We start from the raw sequence: 19,242 nt of genomic DNA, 5'->3' as shown, positions 1-19,242 counted from the left end.
CATGAAAAATGAAACCCCCAGAAAGTTTTTCAAAACAAAAACAACTCAATTTGGCTAGGCCAATGCAAAAAAAAAAAAAAATTCCTATCAATGAAGCTATCAATACTGAAAGTATTCAATGTGATTCCTTCATTCAGTTGATGGGCAACATTTCTGTTGTGTTGCAGAGCCACTATATATTTTATCTGAAATAAAATTATTTTACAAATATATTCAATTTGGCTAGGCCAATGCAAAAAAAAAAAAAAATTCCTATCAATGAAGCTATCAATACTGAAAGTATTCAATGTGATTCCTTCATTCAGTTGATGGGCAACATTTCTGTTGTGTTGCAGAGCCACTATATATTTTATCTGAAATAAAATTATTTTATTTACAAATATATTATTCAAAGGTTTGGGGTCAGTAAGTTCTACTTTTCAAGTTGCTAATGCTCACCAAGGCTACATTGATGTGATCAAAAATATTACAATTTAAAATAACCGTTTTCTATTTCAATATATAAATTATTCCTGTGATGGCAAAGCTGACCATTACTCCAGTTTTCAGTGTCACATGATCCTGCAGAAATCATTCTAATATGCTAAACTGGTGCTCAAGAAACATTTCTTATTATTATCAATGTTGAAAACAGTTGTGCTGCTTAATAATTTTGTGGAAAAAAAAAAAGATTAAGCAAGGCAATAAATAAATAAAAAATACATACAAATAAAATAAACTAAGACTGATGCATGTTTATTTGTGGGCAGGTTAAGCAGTAACAGTCGGTTATGTCATGGTTTGGCTGTCAAGTCACTAGTAAAAATGGATCTGAATGTTCTGAAGTTCTAGCTCTAAAAGAGGTTCACAGAACTCATGACTGACTGAGCACTGGCTCTCATGCAAAAGGGTATGTGAATTTCTGATGATAATATTTTGTTTGCAAATCACAACTGTAATTGCCCTGCCCACAAACACATGACCACTGACATACAGACACTGTGCAGTTTCCAACCGTTTTCTCTCACTGACTGAAGTGGGTCTGCCCTATTGTCTGTCCCAGTTTCAAAAAGAAAAAAAAACTCAAAAAGCTCATGGTGGATACATGATGCACTTGAAAGAAATGGAGGGTCTCTGATCAGTGAGGGTGAGTGAAGGACACAGCTGCACAGAGCAGCTCAGACCACTCTACATACATTCCCAAGGTCTGCTACCTCAAACATGTACACACCCACACATTTCCCTGTCACCTCCCTCTGTCTGAGTATCAGTGCCTCTTTCTTCCTCAAATCTATGTGCTTGGATTTCCTCACTGAAACACTCACTATATTCATCAAGTATACTCATTAAACACAAAACCAAAAGCAGGATATGAAATTTCGAAAGGATTCCCAGGCTGAGTCATGCGGGTTAGGGCTTGTAGCTGTTCAGCTGACAGCTCGTTCCGCAGGGAAGTGTGTGACCAGATGTGCTGAAAATAGTGATGATGAGGCAGAGGATGCAGGGTGGACTGAGGAACCACAACGCTAGGAAGTCATAGCGGGTTTACACTAGGTCTGTATTACAAAACAGCTTTGTTATTATGCAGGTAGACATTTGACTTGTGGCATAACGTCTGGTCCCAAGTCCCGCCCACTTATGACCAACATGAAAAGTGGTCCTAAACTAGCCTAATTATATAGGGCAGTGGTTCTCAACCTTTTTTATGGCTGTTATTGACTGTCCACAATCATATTCAAAGGCCCCATGACTCTTCCAGTAGTAATTCTTATTACTGCATAAGGATTAAGGATAAGGATTTAAAAAACCTTTTTTTTTCTTTTCTTTTTTCAGTTTCAATAAAATTTTATTAAATATTTTAAAGCATGGCATAACTATAAAAAACCATACTCATTATAAAAATGACTTTGATAGTGCCAATAATTACAGTTTTAAAATGATGCTACCTCATATATCCACATTTTCCAAGCAACAATTGTTAAGGGGGAAATTCCAACATTGGTTCTGGAAGCTTTTTTCCCCATTCATTTTCCCCATAGGGATTTTTAAAAAGTCTTTGTTAAAGCATTATGAGCCATGAACTAAGCAAGCCAGCTGCGAGGTGAATCACAGCATTACACAGTTTTTTATTTAAAGCAAAAATTGTTTTAAATATTGCAAAAATACAAAGGTACAAGACTGTGTACTTAATGTCTTTAGTGAGGGAACGAACTACAATCCCATGAAGCAGTGTGAATGACACAATCAAATTAAAAATGAATATAATCTTCAGTAGTCAAATTCTGCTGTTAAACATAGGGATGCTCCCATCGATCGGCCAGAGATCGGTATCGGCCGATAATCACATTTCATGACTCAATCGGTACTCACTATTTGGCCGATCTCACGAACCGATCGCAATTTGATGATGTCAATGCCTGACCACGTACATGATGCGTGGGGACGTAAATGATTTTAAGCCACAGGTATGTCATCACCGGTGTGGAAATGCTATGACGAGAAACAATGAAAAATTTGCTATTTGTCGTGTATGTTTTGCATGATGATGAATGGATGGTTCATTTTTAACAGCAGATTCAGTGATGTTAGAGCTGATCGGTGCCTCACTGCACACATCTGCGGCGCGTTACGGCTCCACGGGAACCGGAGCTGATCGCGGCCGCTCTAGTCAGTGCTTGTGTTTATACTGCAGCCGCGGCATGTTTCTGAAGCGGCTCTCCGCACTGCTTGGCTAAAAATAGTCTTTTGTGAGTTGGCACAGCATGGAGGACGGAACAAAACCTCGTCTGAGCCGTATCGCTGATCGTGGGCTGCTTTTAAATGAACGTTTATTTATAAAACAAAATATCTTCTTTGGCCATATTAGCCTACTCAATAGCATTAACACAGGCTTTACTCCTTTCAAACTTTATTTGAAATGTCACCGTTTCTGTCACTGCCACTTCCCGATCAGGCGAGCGAACGAACACACACACACACGCGCGCGAAATCGTCTGCCTCATGAAAAAAAATTTCCCCGGTAACAGCTGTACACAAAGCAGCGCTGAGCTCACAAACTCTGCTTTATCAGGTATATAACATGAAAGATGAAATGAAAATGACATCGAAAATTTTCTAAAGATAGTCTTCCTTCAGAAATACAGTGATATAAAAACCCACGCGCCTCGTTTTGATTTTTAAATGTGCAGTACGTGCTAATGTTTATTCAACGAAGCCTTTTGGAAAATCGGTCAGTTTTGATATTGTGGCGAGTGCCACAAATAAATAAATGTATGGGAAACACATCCCACAGCACATAAATGCCACTGCGTTTGTAGCCGGTGCCATAGCCAGACTGATAAACAAACACAGAGTTAACTTCGGGCTGGGCCAGGCACGTGCGCCTGATGAAACGGTCTATGTCTATATAGAAGCATCAGAATCGGCATCGGTATCGGCCGATCACCATGACAAGAAATCGTTACTCAGTATCGGCTGCAAAAATCCTGATCGGAGCATCCCTAGTTAAACATGATTATTTTAAAAATTAACTTGAAATAACGCGAACAGATGGTCTAAAAAAAATCTTAAAGTTAATGAAAAAAAAATAAAATAAAAAAAGAGAAAATGAATTAAGATTTTACTTCCAGAACCCGACTGTTGCACTTCAGTGTGTGTTTTAAGTCATCTTGCGGCTCCCTTGGAAGTTTGCTGAGGCCTCCAAGTGAACACCAGCCCCCTGGTTGAGAACCACTGACTTAGGGCTTCCTTAACACTGACTAGTCTATTTTGAAAATACATAGTTGTGCACACTTCTAAATTTGCAAAACCTTTAAACGATTGTCTTAGTGCAATGAAGGTTTCATTCTTCTCTAATGTATAACATAGGAAACTTAGACAACAGTTAACCTCCAGTAAACAGTTCATAATTAACGTCTCTAATCAAGACCATAAAATAAGCAGCACATTCTGGGAAGCTGATGTTTTTTGCGCATGTGTCAGGGTTACAGTCATAACGTAATGCCTTTTAAACCCACATAAGCAGACAAGGAGCTCTAACCAAGACCCAGAGCTCTTTCTGATTACAGTGAGGAGCGAAGGCATAATTTCCTCACTAACCAAAATAAGAAATGTTGAGAAAAGCATTTCCAACTAATGCACACTGATTGCGACTATGCTTGCTAAAAAAGGTATTTTCTTCCATGAAAGAGATATAAGGAAAGGAATATGAGGGCAATTAAGAACATTTGTATGTGGGAGGCTGAAGGATACAAGGACAACTCCGACATTACTGTGTTATTATGGGGAATAATGGTCTTCATTTCGACAGCAAATTGAGTGGTTAATGACTAAATTACCTCTTGGTAATCATGGGCTTTTCTCACAGAGACTTGAATCTATTTTGAATTGTTTAGTAGTGAGTACACTGGTGTTTTGTGTGGTTCAACTGCAGTAATATGCTGTGGTTTTAAGACACTGAATGTGACACCATGGAGCATTTCTCTCTCTTTCACAAAGCCTACCTGGAAGTCCTGGTCATCGATGCTGAACCTCTCTCTCAAATTACGGAAAACAAGAGGGCAATACTCTTTAAACTTAAAATGGCTTGGCATATTCTCTCTGAAAAGCAAAGAAGAAAAAGAAGAAAAGTGAAGAAACATCTCAAGAGTTGTCTGGTTAAATCGCACAAAGAAAAGTCTGTCAGTTAAATATTTACCATGCTTTTTTGCTTTAAGACTAAACTTGGTTTAAATTAAATGCTACTGTGACCTACCAACATTTTTTACTTTTAACTTCAAGGGTTAGTTCACCCAAAAATGAAATGTGTGTGGCGAGTGCCACAAATAAATAAATGTATGGGAAACACATCCCACAGCACAACCACCTGAGCCCAACTTCAGTCTACTCATCACCTTAACTTTAACTGCGTTTGTAGCTGGTGCCATAGCCAGACTGATAAACAAACACAGAGTTAACTTCGGGCTGGGCCAGGCACGTGCGCCTGATGAAACGGTCTATATAAAGCTTGAAGCATCAGAATCTGTGACACCATGGAGCATTTCTCTCTCTTTCACAAAGCCTACCTGGAAGTCCTGGTCATCGATGCTGAACCTCTCTCTCAAAGTACGGAAAACAAGAGGGCAATACTCTTTAAACTTAAAATGGCTTGGCATATTCTCTCTGAAAAGCAAAGAAGAAAAGGGGGGGAGAAAAATCAAGAAACATCTTGAGAGTTGTCTGGGTGAATCACACAAAGAAAGTCTCAGTTACATATTTTTGCTTTTTTGTTTGAAATAAAATCTAAACTTTGTTTAAATTAAACGCTACTGTGACCTACAAATATTTTTTTTATTAATATGTATAAACATTATTTATTAATAATAAATAATACGTCATGGTATGTGTTGTACTGAAATTTTTTTTTTTTTTTAAACATGATTCAGAAATGTTCTTGACAGGCTTCATAAGGTTCACCCCTCTAATAAGATTAAAAGATTAAAATATGATGAATCAAAACAGTTGAGAAAGGGGAAAACTTTGAGAGGCACTCACTTGTTGAAAAGGTGGTTGTCTACCTTAATCTTCGAGTAGGCTTTGAAGTCATCAGGCATAAGCATGATGGGGATCTGAACATGGCTCAACTCGTTTATCTAGACAGAAGGAGAGAGAGAGAGAAAGAGGAGAGGGATTCAGTTACTGGTTACTTGTTCAGGGTTCGGGTCTTTAAATGGGAGTCAAATGCAGTGGTCAGCCAATATGGGCATGGAGCAAGGTGGCCTATATAAATAAACGTTTAACACAATTTAATAATTTCAACAAAATTGCTGAAAATATATACCTCAATTTAAATATTTCAAAGATAATTACTCAAAATTCACTAAAAATTCCACCTACAAGACTCAACAGCCTGTCAAGCTATGAATAAGCTACATAAATTCCAACACTTGAAAGACTTGCTAGATGCTACCAATACAAATACTGGTTAACAGCTATAACAACCATACATTTTTTGTGATGAACTTATTTATGTGACATTGAACCAATCAAAGCACACAAACATGAGGTGCTGAGATGTGCTGGGTACAGGAAAGCCATCAGTGTGAGTGATGTGTTCTGCTCATCAGAGGGCGATATCTCTGTGGCACAATGCACTGCTTTGCTCCGCTCAGGGCCTGAAACAATGTGCTACATTCAACAGCCATCAGTTCCTGCTTTGCACAATTTGCTCTTGTGAAAACAACACTACAGCTTTTTTGTAATAAATCTGAAATAATGGAAATTACTGCTGTACTGTGAGAAGTGGGAATTTAAAACTGCTGTGGACAGTTTTCATTCCAACAAAGAGATCTGGTGACTCATAGGTTCTTTCCCTCTATTAAGAAATAAATATAAATAACAATAGCGCTAACTAAACTCAAGAGGACTGCAGAAGGCCTTAATTACTGCGATATATTTGTTTGTTTGAGGATGTGCATGCACCAGGATAATTATAAGCAATCAAACAGGCATGAAGTACCATGGGAGTTCAAAGATTTTATGTATGACACTTGGCAACAACAGACAATCAGCAGAGCATTTAATAATAAATATATGAACTCTATGAAATGTACAAATAAGGAAGGATGCATCGATATTAAAATTGTGGCTGATAATTATTTTCATGTTATAACCGATAACCAATAAATGGCAGATATTACAATTTGACTATTTTGTCTAAATAAATTAAAAATACAAGTGAATTTAGGCATTACAACATTATAATTTACAGTAACAATAATGGATATGATTTGCTAAAGATTAAACCTAACAGTGTTATTAAATTATTATTTCAAAGATTAATTTTAAGTGAGCATTAGATTGTGGTAAAGGTAAAAAAAAAAAATCTATCGCTTTAAATGGTACAAGTGAATTTGGCCATAACAAAATTATAATGTACAGTATGAACATCTACAGTATCAATCATGTTGGTTGATAACTGAAGTAACTAATATATTGTGCATCCCTGTAAATAATATATTTTATTAATACAATTATTTAGACAATTCATAAATATAAATAAATCCATAAAAATAAAGGCATAAATGCATAAATAATAGGGATGTGCATCTCATCTACATATAAAATATTGGTCACAGATTATTGGTCACTTTCTAAACAATAAAAGTATAGCGAACCCACTAGTAATTATATATTAATAAATCAGTTTTTACCGATGCAAATATGTTAGAAACGACGCATCGCGATATAAATGCCAACTTGTAGCCAATACACAATTTTTAAACCGATGCATCGCATCTTTAACTTTTTATGCCGATGCACCGAGCGAATCGGGGAATCTTCCCATCCCTAATAAATAACATGAGAACATGAAAATGCAACCAAATTGTGATATCATCTTACATTCACAGAAGATATCTGTCATTTAGGATCTTACATAGTCAGATCTAATCAACGACGATATTTAGTCATAATTTTCGTTGACGAAAGCAACACTATCAGTAAGAAATACCGCTTTTAATCAAGGAGAAAGCTACAGCTAATTCCTTCATTTCCACTGAAAATACATAGTAACATTGGCCAATGAAGTTACATTTAGGGGCTCCCTGCCTGTCAGTCACACCATTTAACTGAGTTTGCTCACAGTAAGCTGGAGACAGGTTGTCTTCCAAGACTTGGAGGAGATATTGCATCGACCCACTGTGATGTGACCTCTTGGAGAATGGAGAGCACTGAGGTCTCTAGAGACTTTCCTATTGGCTGGTCAAATGCCAGGCTTCTGGATTTGAAGGGTGTCTCAGAGCCCAGTGTACTGAGAGTAAGCAGTGCTACCTATAGGAGGCAGAATGTCTTTGTGTTTTTTTTCTTGTCTGAACAAATGTTCTGCCTCATTTATTCTGCATGTCAGAATCTTCATGAAATGTGACATCCAAGAGTCAGTTATTTAGCTTCCCTTGTGGATATTTAGCTTGTTCTGCAATTTAAGACCTTTCACTAATGTATACCAAATACCGCTTTTTTATTGTCTATAATGTATTATATAATGTATTGATATGTAAGATTCATGATCGATGTTAATATTTTATTTCATGGTCTCATTGTCAAATGGTGAATAGTTGATGTTTAATCTAAATAAAATAAAAATAAAATGAAAAATAAAGTAAATTGTTTTAAATGCTACAAATGAATTTAGGCATCACAACATTATAATATACAATATGAATAATGGATATACATTTGTTAAATATTATATTTAACAATGTTTAATTAAATAATTAGTTTTTAAAGATTAACTTTAAGTGAGCATTAGATGGTGCCATAGGTATTCAAAATAAAAATATGGGAAATGAGCATGCACAATTAAATATACAATATCGACTGATTATTTGTAGATTCCTAATTTTCTTAAAGCAACAGTTGAACCAAAAATTTAATTTGACGAAAATTACCCTCAGGCCATCCAGGATGTTGATGAGTTTGTTTCATCATCAGAACAGATTTGGAGAAATGTAGAATTACATCCTCTGCAGTGAATGTGTGCCATCAGAATGAGAGTTCAATCTACATCTCGGATGGTTTTAAGGCAAGTACATTTTCAGAAAATTTTCATTATTAGGTGAACTATTCCTTTAAATCAGCCCTGCAAAATGTCACATTACATGTAACCTTAACAGTAACAGACTTGTTATTATTACAATGAGTTTTACCCTTCATTTCTGTCAAAAAGTACAAGAGTGGGGTTCTCGCCCGCCCAATGAGAAACCAATCCAAGCAGGCTTTGGGTTACTGAAGCCCTTTACAAGAATGCAAATTGTGAAAGGAAGTCAGGCATTTTAAACAAGGTCACTTGATACCCTTTAAAACACCTCGGTCCTGACACAAGCAAGTGTAAGGAGGCTGTAATGCATGCTATGGTTACTGCTTAGTGAGTTAGGCTCATCTATCATGCTGTGGTCAGAAAATTAGGCTACATTGAGCTCTAGGTATGAAGAGTGAATTTTTATTTGTAACTACAAGCATGAGCCAATTTAGCATGGCTTTAAAATTAGGTAGATTTCAACAAAAATGCTTTATTTGGACTGTTAATATGATGAATCTTTTTTTTATACTGTTTAAGGAAATTAAATGTCACATGAGGAAGTCAACGCTATGAACAACGAAAGCAAATTTCATAAAAGTTTATGCCCACTAATCACTAAAACTGAAACTAGTTTTTCTTTAGTTTGTGCTGACACACATAGTTCATTCTTTTTATAGTGTCTGACCAGAAGAAACATAACTGCTCTTTGGGCCTCCGCCAGGCTGTTGTACACACTATTTATCAAAGATCAAGAGAGCTACAAGCAGAGCGCTGCTTCAGACAACATGCAAGCGTACAGAGAGTCGTTCAAGTGTCAACATAGCACCATGAGAAGATGACACTAAATCACCCACAAACCAAGAGTGCAAACTAAAAGCAGAGGGGAAGAAAATCTCCATCTCGACACCTTTTTGTTCTAAAAAACATGTAAAACACAGTGGCATAGTGACACAGTAAACCAATGTGTTTTTCCCCTGCAGGATGGGATTAATGCAGTGTTTATTTGAAATGCAATTAAAGCTAAGCGGCAATGTGAGGGGTAAAGAGTCAAGAGTCACTTGCAGAAACACGTGCGAGGAGGATGAGGTATGAGCTTTGCTTTCTAGAGGACTAAAGCCTGTCTACTGGCAATGGTGGAGCAACAGCGAGCACAGAGGGACGAGCGACGGCAGGGGGCCCTCTCAGTAGCTAGCTACAGACTATTTTGGACACCAAGCCTATGCATTTAAGGACTCTGTACCACGTGGACAAATAAGGAACTATATAGGTTCCTTATTTTAATAAACATACAGTATATCTGATCTGACACCTGGGTCCGTGAATAACAGTAAACTTCTGATTTTTATCTGCTATCAAACATTTTTTTATATTTCATAATATCTAGCCATCAATTTAAACACCATAGTGACAATTTCAATAAACTGATTCAGCTCAAAGTATTTAGTAAATAAATACAATTTAGACATTTCATTCACTCTAATGGGGCCTTCAGTGATTCATTGACAACAAGTGTATTGTTATGCAACATAAAAAAAAGTACAAATAGTTTTCATTTATTTAAATAAACCGGAAATAAAATATAAATATAACATGCAAAATGTAAACTGAAAATTAAAACAAAAGAAGATATTTTGAACGTCTCAGTGTGTCCATACAATGGAAATCAATGGTAACCAAGACTGTTTGGTTATCAACAATCTTCAAAAAAACTTTTTGTTTTGTTTTGTGTTGTGTTCTAGAGAAGAAAGAAAGTCATACAGGTTTGTAACAACATGAGGGTGAGAAAATGATGAAAAAAGTTTCATTTTAGGCTGAACAATCCCTTTAACACAATCAAACGTGTCCATTTAAGATGCCCCCTTTTATAAATTAATGAAACAAAATATACTTTACCAAGTCATTTATATGCTATTACATGAAAAACACCTAAATAAGTGCTGATACTGATTTAAAACAAATCTTTAGCTTCCAAAAAACAGTTAGCCATCAGAGCTGGTAACCTTGATCCAATAAATTCTACTCAGTGAGCCGGTGACGGAGCGGGAGCTGTTTTAGAGACGTTGCACTGCACAAGATTAGAAACTGTGAGAAACTGGAGTAGACAACATGCTCCACAGTCCCAGTTTCCACCTACATGCTAGAGCCTTTGAGGATCCAGGGATAGTGGCCTAACATTTTCAACAAAGCCAGGGGCAGCTGCACAGGATCTCCTCAGCTTGTTCCTTCATACTTAAATAAATACAAATAACTTCCAAAAGTGACTGCTATAAACTCCACATCACACTGAGGCCATGTTATAGCTGTTTAACAAGTCTGCACCGATTGTTTCATTTCATCGCACCCATCTCATCGGCCAAGTTTCACACTACCACTTCCTGTTTGTCTCCATGGTAGCGAAGTCAGGTTTTCCGTTACAGAGCTGACAAGCTCGCACTCCATCAGTGCAGGAAGCCTAGTTCAGAGAATGCTCATACTCCTACCAGATGTTTATAAAGCTCTTTGTTTCTAAGCAGTGCAGTCATATCTAGCGGTCCTAGTGGGGTGTTCGGTATTTCATCCTCTTGACATAAACAATGCACTCATTTAGTGCATATGAGCCTATGAGTCAAAAAACAAAACCAACAACAATAAGATCTGACACAGGTTAAGATTATATTCTGACAAATTAAACAGAAAAATAGCCTATTCATTTGTAAATTCTCTAAAAAAATAAACATAAAAAATAAAAATCCGTCATTATTCACTCTCATGTCAATGCAAACCTGTATGACTTTATCTTCTGTAGAACACAAAAAAAAGATTTTGAATAATGTTTCAATTGTTGTCCATATAATAAAAGTCAGTGGGGTCCAAAGCAAAACTAAACCCAACTGACTTTCATATGGACATTTTTATTGTGTTCAACAGAAGAAAGTTTCGGAACATAAAGGTGAGTAAATGAACACATTATCAGTGTCAGCACAGTTCATTTAGAAAACCTATTTAGGCTTTAACACAAAGAAAAAGTATTGTGGAAATCAGGAAGGAATTTATCTAACCAAATGGCTCATTCAAATTATTGAGGAAGGCTAAAGAAAAAGCACTAAAGGTCACACATGAGGCTATTCATAGTTTGTCCACATGCATTAAAACATCAGATGCAAGCCATTTGATTACACGCTCTAAAATAAGAGTTCATCAGCTGCGAATGCTGATACTGAGCTGCTATATTAATGACAGTATTTAAATATGTTTTGCTATTTGCTCACAGACATAAAGTTAGCCAGCAAATGCATAGCAACAAGAATAATTGTATTAAAAATACATAGATTGTTGAAGCATTTAGACAGAGCCATCACCCGCAATCTATAAGTGTGTTTTAAAGATAGCAGTGAGGATGTGTGTGATCGAAAGGTACATGCTGATCTTTGACTCCTCAAAGTTGAGCTAAATCCGTTACCCAGGTCATTCACCTGTACTGCCCTCATATGAATAACAAACTTAGGCATGCTGAATTTGTGTAGACATCATTACGTAAGCCTTGCAAATAAAGAAGAGAATGAAGTGCCTATGAATTAACTGACTATCAATGCAGTTAGTTTTGATTTATCATGCCTTAAGCCTTCTACACACTGCACGATTTTAGCAATCCTAGAAGATCATTGCAAATCACAGTGTGCGACCTGGATCTTGGGTACGACATGTATACAAACTGTACAATGATGACACCTATTAACTCATAGGCTATGACGCACAATACTATAAAAGAATAAAGTGTCACCACCATGCGCTAGGGCTGGACGATAAAACGGTAACGATAATTATCGCTAGGGGTGCTCCGATCAGGATTTTTGAGGCCGATCACAGAAAGCAGTATCTGCCGATACGATCACCGATACCGATCTTTTTAAAGCCTTCTTTTTATCATTTATAACCATTTATAGTGATACTCCAACCATGATTTTTAGACATTTATTCAGGGTCTGAATTTATCAAACATCCCAACGTTATTATCGGCCGATAGTGATCGGTAGCCGATCAATCGGAGCACCCCTAATTATCGCAATATAATTTTTCTCGATAAAATGATAACAAGAGTTCGATGCAATGTTTATGCTTCAAAAGCGGAAGGAAACAGCGCTACTCATGTAAACCGCACCACACGCTCGACTCAAGAGTTCAAACAGCAGCACAGCGCTAGCTCACTAGAGCAGATGCGTTTACTCACTGATGAGTCTCGGTCACATGACACTAAACAGCACTGTGAGATCCAGTGTGAAGCGCTTTAATTCAGCGAACACAAATGATTCGGTGATTTGAACTGGTTTAGAGCCAGACGGAAACAGTGCTGAAAAACAGCACAGTGAGCAACGAGACAGTCAGGAAACTTTTCAATCTACAAATCGCCATCATTTACCATGCAGTAACACTAATACTGTGGCAGAAATGTGGGATATTCATATCAAATTTTATTATATTATTTAGGGTTGCATGATTAATCGAAATTAAATCGCAAAGGCAATAAATCGCGATTAGGCAGAAGCTGCGATTGTCATGCGTATCTTTCAGTGAAGCACAATTCTGTGATCAGCAGTAAATCTTCATCCGAAGGCCAGAGGGTGCTCAGAGGGAAACTCCAAATACGCCTCGGTGCTTTCAGATGGAACAGCATTTACTACACAGCCGTAGTTCACTGTGAAGCTACGCAAACAGCTTTCATAATCGCAGACCGATTTCCTCGATTTCATTATCGCGCGATTATATCATCTGCGATTATGAACGCGATTTTGCGTAGCTTGTCAGTGAACTACGGCTCTGTGTAATAAATGCTGCTCCATCTGAAAGCATGTGATGGAGATTTACTACTGATTACAGAACCGGCTTTACTGACAAGATGCGCATGACAATCGCATTCAATTAATCGTGCAGCCCTAATTAATGTAGACATATATTAAAGGAGTAATGGAATATAATTACAGTATTTTTGTGATTAAGCTATAGCCTAGCGTTTGTGCATTTACTAAATGTATTTAGACTAGGGCTGGGCGATATGGCAAAAAAATAAAATTTAGATTTTTTTCAGAACGTTTCACCGATTCTCGATTTTTACTATTTTTAACTTGTCAACTTCAAAATGTAACTACAACGTGATCCAAGTAATTTTTTCTTTATTAACCCTCTAGTTAATGAAAATTCTATTCTAAGTGCAGCACACATGAAGTTGTCAACATGATGTAAATGTTAAACAAATCACTTGTTAAATATCTTTGCAAAAAAGATGCATGAACTACACCTACATCTTGTACAAACTTGTCTTATAGCCTACATGTTATATGTTCAGAAATAATAGGTTACAACGAAAATGCTTCAAAAAATTCTCAACAGTCAATGTAATTAAAATTCAAAATGACTGCTTTTATACACAGAATCCGAAAATTGTACATTTCTAAACTGTGCACTTGTAAATATATCTGTACATTCATTTAAACAGTTACATTTCTCTATATTTCTACTTCTGTATATAGTGCTTTATTTAATTTTGTTTCTTTCTTATATTAATGTTATACTCCATCTCTACTGTGTAATTCCTATGTCTGCTGCACTAGTTTGCACTATGTCCATACTTTCTTCTGCACTGGAAGCACCTGTCACTAAGTCAAATTCCTTGTCTGTGTCAACATACTTGGTAATAAAGCTCTTTCTGACTTCTGAAGGTATAACACCAATAGACTATTAACAATGAATGTTCTGTGAAAACAACGAACAGCAGCTTTCAGCCTGTCACCATGATGCAAACATGAAATATTAGACATACAGTAGTAGTTCTTTTCAGGTTAACACAAAAGCGCATTCTGTGTGAACGGCGCCTCGCGATATGAGCGTGTCACACATGAGCGATTAATCACATGCGCCGACATGTGGTTGGATCGTTCTTTTCTCTTTACTGTTATGATTGGCATATTGTCAAAGTGTCTAATTGTAACATTTGGTAATATTTCTATTCAAAATCGCGATTCCTCGATTTCTAAAAAATAAAATCGCGGCAAAACATTAAATTCAAATTAGTCGATAAAATCGCCCATCCCTATGTAAATGTTAAACAAACCACTTGTTAACGTTAAATATCTTTGCAAAAAAGATGCATGAACTACAACTACATCTTCTACAAACTTGTCTTATACATATTATATGTTCAGAAATAATACAAGGAAAATACTTTTTTTTTTTAATCTCAAAAGTCAAGGTAATTCAATTTCAAAATTACTGAAGGTATAACACCAGTAGACTATTATTAACTAAATGTTCTGTAAAAACAATGAACAGCAGCTTTCAGCCTGTCACCATGATGCAAACATGAAATTTCAGACATACACTCGTAGTTCTTTACAGGTTTTTATTTGATTGCGCTGCTTTTCCACAGTTTTTCTATGTAAACATGGACGCGAAGTTCAACCCCCGTCTTCCTGCATTTTTTTCTATTGCACTGCCCGCGTCACATCTTTGTCAACACAAAAGCGCATTCTGTGAGAATGGCACCTAGTGATATATTCTACTTATGGTCATTCACAGAGCGCGTCACATGTGAGCGGTTAATCATGTGCACTGGCATGTGGTTGGATCATTCTTTTCTCTTTACTGTTAACATTGGCATATTGCCAAAGTGTCTAATTCTAACATTTGGTAATATTTCTATTCAATATCGCGATTCCTCGATTTATAAAAAATAAAATTGTGGCAAAACATTAAATTCTAATTAACCAATAAAATCGGAAAAATCGCCCAGCCCTAATTTAGACTACTTCTTTTCATACAAATACCTAGAAACCGTATAGTTACATTTTACCATAAGTCAAGGTAATTCAATTTCAAAATTACTGAAGGTATAACACCAGTAGACTATTATTAACTAAATGTTCTGTAAAAACAATGAACAGCAGCTTTCAGCCTGTCACCATGATGCAAACATGAAATTTCAGACATACACTCGTAGTTCTTTACAGGTTTTTATTTGATTGCGCTGCTTTTCCACAGTTTTTCTATGTAAACATGGACGCGAAGTTCAACCCCCGTCTTCCTGCATTTTTTTCTATTGCACTGCCCGCGTCACATCTTTGTCAACACAAAAGCGCATTCTGTGTGAATGGCACCTAGTGATATATTCTACTTATGGTCATTCACAGAGCGCGTCACATGTGAGCGGTTAATCATGTGCACTGGCATGTGGTTGGATCATTCTTTTCTCTTTACTGTTAACATTGGCATATTGCCAAAGTGTCTAATTCTAACATTTGGTAATATTTCTATTCAATATCGCGATTCCTCGATTTATAAAAAATAAAATTGTGGCAAAACATTAAATTCTAATTAACCAATAAAATCGGAAAAATCGCCCAGCCCTAATTTAGACTACTTCTTTTCATACAAATACCTAGAAACCATATAGTTACATTTTACCATGGTATTGAGGTGCTATATGTGTGGTTTTAACTGTGATCTCATGATCTAAATGTACTATGGAAGAACAATGGTTAATTTGACTAAAACTCAAACAGTCAGAATAATTAAATTTCACCATATACAAATGAGGTAGTTACAATTTTTTATACATGTTATTGTTTTGGATAATGAACATACATTTACATCTGCATCTCAAGCTACTGTCAAATGTGCATTTCTAAGAGAAAAAATGTAACATTATTAATATTGCAGCCTGCACTGCAAACTGTGCTGAAGATACGCATCATCAAAGTCAGGCAACACAAACCTGTTTCATGATTTGAAACAATATCACTCATTAGAACATGAAATCAAATTTTTTATTAAGATATGAATTTTGTTAAGGAAAAAATTACTGGAAAAGTCAAGTGTAAAGATTTCAAAAATGTTAAGCGTTCGTCATGTTCTGACCATAAAGAGTAGTTTAGAACCACAGTTAATGGTCTGTTTTCTACAACTTTCCCTTAGGAGCAAAAATCTGCCTTTAAACTTGACATTTATCGTGACTATTATCAATATCGACTGATATGAACAATTTTATTGTGAACATTTTTTTGGCCATATCGCCCAGCCCTAGCATGCACTAGTGGCAAACAAAAAGAGCATAGTATAGTCCCGGGGAGCAGTTGGGGGTTCGGTGCCTTGCTCAAGGGTCTACCCCTCAGTCGTGGTATTGAGGGTGGAAGAGAGCACTCCCCCCACCGACAATCCCTGCCGGACCTGAGACTCGAACCCGCAACCTTCGGGTCACAAGTCCGACTCTCTAACCATTAGGCCACGACTGCCCCATGAAAAAAGTGGAAACGTCGAAAGAGGAAGGGATAAGAGTTTGAGGTAAGCAGTTCCATGTTTTAGCGCCGTGTCACGTCGATTTCATGTCAAATTTTTATTGGCTGGTCAGTAAATGTGGGTCGTAGCAGTAAACACACTGTGCGATGATCATGCTGAATTTCTGACACTGTCAGAAAATGATCATAGGCTATCCTTGGTCACAAGACCGTGACAACGGCCGTCTTTGAACCTCTCTTACTGTACGACTAGGACCACCGTTTAGGAGCCACGATCACAGAAATCGCCATGATTGTTTCACGATGCCAAGCTTTCGTTTGGGACAGCCGAAAATCATGCAGTGTGTCTCGGGCTTAACTAGCATTGAATGAAATGGCTACACAAATAAGCTTTTTTTTGTTGTTGAACCTGATTCGCCTATGACAAAGTAAATGGCAAATAGCATCCCACATGAACTTCAGCAGAAATGCAGTTTACTGAGAAGAGCATGTGAAAATGATCTACAGATGTACTGCTAATCAAAGCATTCTGATTGAGATGTAAAGACTTTGAAGATCATCAGCATTTGCCTTAGGCAGTTTAAAAATAAAATAGTGTGTCTATTTTCCTAATGCCACAGATTGGCTGCTGTATTTTGTGTATTTTTAGAAACTCCTTATGCAATCCAGACACAGACAGAGCAACTTTTGGTCAGGGTGGGAGAGTCTGGGAAGCATGGAGGGCTTAACAAAGAGAAAAGTAAGAGATAAAAAGATTAAGAGAGAGTAAAGACCTGTACAGAGTAAGCAGAAAGGGGAGGGTAGAGGAACAGCCATGAGTGACTAAAACAACCACTTCCCACAGTGTTTGGTTTCATAATCATCTAAACTGAATATCCACCTTATTAGCATTCATTCTCATATCAATCTAAATGCATATACAAATTAGTCTTTAGTAGATGCACAAAAACAGACAGCTTGAGGACACAAAAGCTGAGGTGCTCCTTGATCTGAGACAGAATAAGTTTACATTATATTCCCCATTCACTGGTTTGCTAATTAAATTCAAGCATTGTGGTCCTTAGTGGTCAAGAGCTGCTGCTTTTCTGTTTAGTAGTCTGAGCTCAGTGAGGGCCTGCAGCTGCATGCATGATTCATTAGCAGTGGAAGCACCACAGAGAGCTGCACCAACTACTATACCCTCAACTTTCTTGACCACATGCTCTCAAAGTTGCTTGATATCTAAAATATCCAACACTAAATATCCACTTGTAGCCTACAGATTTGTAGTAGTGCTGCTTAGATCCAGTAAGTGGCAGTCAATGTATTTAACTGATGGGGCTGTCACAGATAAGGAAGGATCTGTTCTCCGCTTCTCTCTTGTGATTTTTAGCCTCCCCTCTCTCCAATTTCATTCCAGCCCTGCAAGACCAAGACCTGACCTCCACTTTGACCCACGGCACAAAGCACCACAGCTCTCTGTTGATGTTCATAGCATGTAAAACAACCTAACAAATGGCTGTGGTTTAATATTTTTCTTTTACGTAAAACAAGATTAAAGATGGCATGAAATGAAAAAATTATTTTCTAAATGCTTTTTTTGAATGATTCATCTATGCATATGTTTAATTTCTGCTTTAATTTTTTTGAGTTTGTAATTTCTAACCCTTGTCAAGGTTCGACAATAAGGACTCCCCGATGGCCTGGGACCAGTGTGAAAGACGCTCGGGACAGTTGAAGGATTTGTCACTGATCAGCCACTGCTGCATCATCACAAAAGTTTATCATTTGCATGTGTTTTCAAGCCTTGCTAATTTAATAATAATAATAATTAATAATTTAATAATAATAATAATAATTTATGCATTTAGCAGACTCTTTTATCCAAAGCGACTTACAGTGCATTTAAAAATTCAAGCAACTTCAAAGCATTCAAGCAAGATGCGAAAGACAATTACATTCAGTACTCGCATGCTGTGATCTGTGTACACAGAGAGCCGTGTCTTGCGGTTAAACGGACAAATATAGTGGTCGACCGATATATCGCCATGGCCGATATATTGGCCAATATTTGGCATTTTTCAAATATCGGCATCGGCCGATAAGTTTTTCTGCTTGGCCGATGTGTTCGAGGCGGGACTTTTATTTTGACGGCGCTGAGAACGGCAGCGCCAGAGCACACAGTGCTCACATTCTCCCTCTTGTTCGCTGTTGTAGTTAACAGTTCTGCCTAATAATAATTAGTCTGTCTAATAATCTGATAGAATTGTTGAACAAATTAATTAAAACGTATACAAAAAGTATTATAAAGATTGCTTTTATATTATTAGTAACAGAAAGGCAAACATTATAATACTTTCTCGTTTGCCGTCAGCATTCAGCAAATACGCATTTATATCATTTAAACAAACTTTTAAATGACTAATGAACACTTAATTTCACAAACCTTGCAGACTTAGTCGA

At 36.9% G+C, this 19,242-nt stretch overlaps 1 protein-coding gene across 1 annotated transcript in view; it reads right to left on the bottom strand.

Annotated features, from left to right (window-relative positions):
- The window catches only part of LOC107741799 (phosphatidylinositol 5-phosphate 4-kinase type-2 alpha-like), a 40,523-nt gene that overhangs the window by 10,395 nt on the left and 10,886 nt on the right, over positions 1–19,242 (bottom strand). Inside the window, exons 2-3 of the mRNA XM_016554586.1 lie at positions 5,512–5,609; positions 5,043–5,139 (exon numbers count right to left, since the gene is read on the bottom strand). Of these exons, the coding sequence (XP_016410072.1) occupies positions 5,043–5,139; positions 5,512–5,609 (195 nt within the window). The remainder of the gene's footprint in view (positions 1–5,042; positions 5,140–5,511; positions 5,610–19,242) is intronic.

This window comes from Sinocyclocheilus rhinocerous, unplaced genomic scaffold (assembly GCF_001515625.1).
Source record: "Sinocyclocheilus rhinocerous isolate Xijiao unplaced genomic scaffold, SAMN03320098_v1.1 scaffold100, whole genome shotgun sequence".
Taxonomy (NCBI): Eukaryota; Metazoa; Chordata; class Actinopteri; order Cypriniformes; family Cyprinidae; genus Sinocyclocheilus; species Sinocyclocheilus rhinocerous.
The sequence above is the reverse complement of the archived record's forward strand: the minus strand, read 5'-3'. Positions and strand labels throughout refer to the sequence as shown.